This window comes from Echinops telfairi, unplaced genomic scaffold (genome assembly GCF_000313985.2).
Source record: "Echinops telfairi isolate 266 unplaced genomic scaffold, ASM31398v2 ScPeMD7_443;HRSCAF=831, whole genome shotgun sequence".
Lineage (NCBI taxonomy): Eukaryota > Metazoa > Chordata > Mammalia > Afrosoricida > Tenrecidae > Echinops > Echinops telfairi.
This window is the reverse complement of record NW_022104341.1, coordinates 6,558,807-6,560,462: the sequence shown is the minus strand read 5'-3', so window position 1 is coordinate 6,560,462 and position 1,656 is coordinate 6,558,807. Positions and strand designations below refer to the sequence as shown.

The following is a 1,656-nucleotide window of genomic DNA, read 5'->3' as shown; positions in this document are numbered from 1 at the left end:
AGAGCCCTGGCTCCTGCCCTGGGAGCTGACTGGAAGCCCAGGGGAAGGGCTGTGTGACCTTGAAAACGCCCCTCCCCTGGGCCTCACTTTCCTCATCTAGAGAACGGGGCTCATAGTTCTGTCCAACTATGAAGGCTAAAGAGGATGCTGGAGAGGTCCACGCTGAGCCCGAGTCCTGGCATACAGCCAGTGCTCTGTAAATGGGGGTCATTGTTCATTCGAGCGCCGAAACTCAGACAGCCTGATGGAGCAGGGGAGGAAACAAGCATAGAAGAGGAGGGGGGGCCGGGGACATTACCTCAACGCGCACCATGAAGTCCTTCAGGTTTGGGAACGCGTCCAGGCACTTGGGCTCAAAGACACGGTGTATGTCAAGGGCATCATAAGCCAGGAAATCCACGAAAGTGATCTGCAGAAAGCCAAGGGTGAGTGGGGCTGAGGCACCACCATCGGGAAGATGGACAATACCCGTCACCGTCTCCTTCCCCCTCTACCTTGTCCCCTGCGAACCATGGCCGCTTCCCCAGGAACTGTGAGTACAGCTTCATCTTTCCAGGCAGGGCCTCCAAGTACTGTGGCTTCAGCTTCTCCTGAGGCAGAAAAGAGTTGTCACCTCCCTCAGAAAGCTCTCCCTCCCCAGAGACAGGCAGCTGCCCCACTGCTGACTGACCCAGCTGGCCCTGGGGGAGCTGCCATCCTCCCCAGACTGCCCCTCCCTGGTCACAGGCTTCCACTTAATCCAACCAGAATTCTCTAGACCCCTACTATGGTTAGGCATCAGGCTGCTAACCACAAGGTCAGCAGTTCAAACCCACCTGCCACTCCTGGAGACAGAGAGGATGTTGTCAGCTCCAGGAAAGACTTACAGTCTCAGAAACCCGCGGAGCAGTTCTATCTGCCCCCCAGGGTCACTGTGAGTGGGCATTGCCTCTGGGGCAGAGGGCTAGTGGGAACTGTGTAGAAGGCCCCTCTGTCAGGGGCAGTGGGAAGGCAGAGAGGCGAGTGACACTGATCTGTCACTGTGCCTCCGTTCATCTGCCTGTCATCAGAGGCGGAGGGCTAAGGCCCTGGTCGAGGGATGCACTCAGAGGTGCAGGAACAAGAAGGCCAAGAGCTCAGGGGAAGATGTGGGGGCTCTGGCTGGTCGGGGGTACAAGAACCCGGAGGGCATTTGGATGACCTCCTGAACGACCAGGAGAATTTGAGATGCTGACAGGAAGGAGGAAGAGGAGGGCTTCCCTGCAGAGACAGACTCTGGGGGGACACTGCTGCTGGTCATCAGCTCACACCAGAAGCTCTGAAGTAACAGGGGAGAAGTTTCCCAGCTTGTTAACCCCTTACTTTCCACGTTGGGGAGTTGATTTCACTCTTAAACTGGAGGGGATTGATTGTGTGTTTGTTGGGTGAGAGTTAGGGTGATGGCAGCAGTAATGAGGGTTCCTGGGAAGATCTGAGTTAGTTCTAAGGGATTCAGCTGGCATACAGGACCACTGTAGCTGGGTGCACTGATTCCTGACGCCCACTCAAACCCTGATTTGGACCAGCCCACGGAGAACTCACAAAGTCGGGGCTGTAGCACACCCTGGCCAGGTCGTTGGAGGTGTCTGTGGCCTGGTTCTGCAAGATGTCCACTCGCATCTTCTCCTCTTCTGTCTC

The 1,656-nt window shown here is 56.5% G+C and overlaps 1 protein-coding gene across 1 annotated transcript in view; it reads right to left on the bottom strand.

Moving 5' to 3' along the window:
* The window catches only part of LOC101657793 (glutathione S-transferase Mu 1-like), a 22,172-nt gene that overhangs the window by 10,739 nt on the left and 9,777 nt on the right, over nt 1–1,656 (bottom strand). The window contains exons 3-5 of the mRNA XM_045292011.1: nt 1,561–1,653; nt 495–590; nt 299–409 (exon numbers count right to left, since the gene is read on the bottom strand). Coding sequence (XP_045147946.1) covers nt 299–409; nt 495–590; nt 1,561–1,653 — 300 coding nt within the window. The remainder of the gene's footprint in view (nt 1–298; nt 410–494; nt 591–1,560; nt 1,654–1,656) is intronic.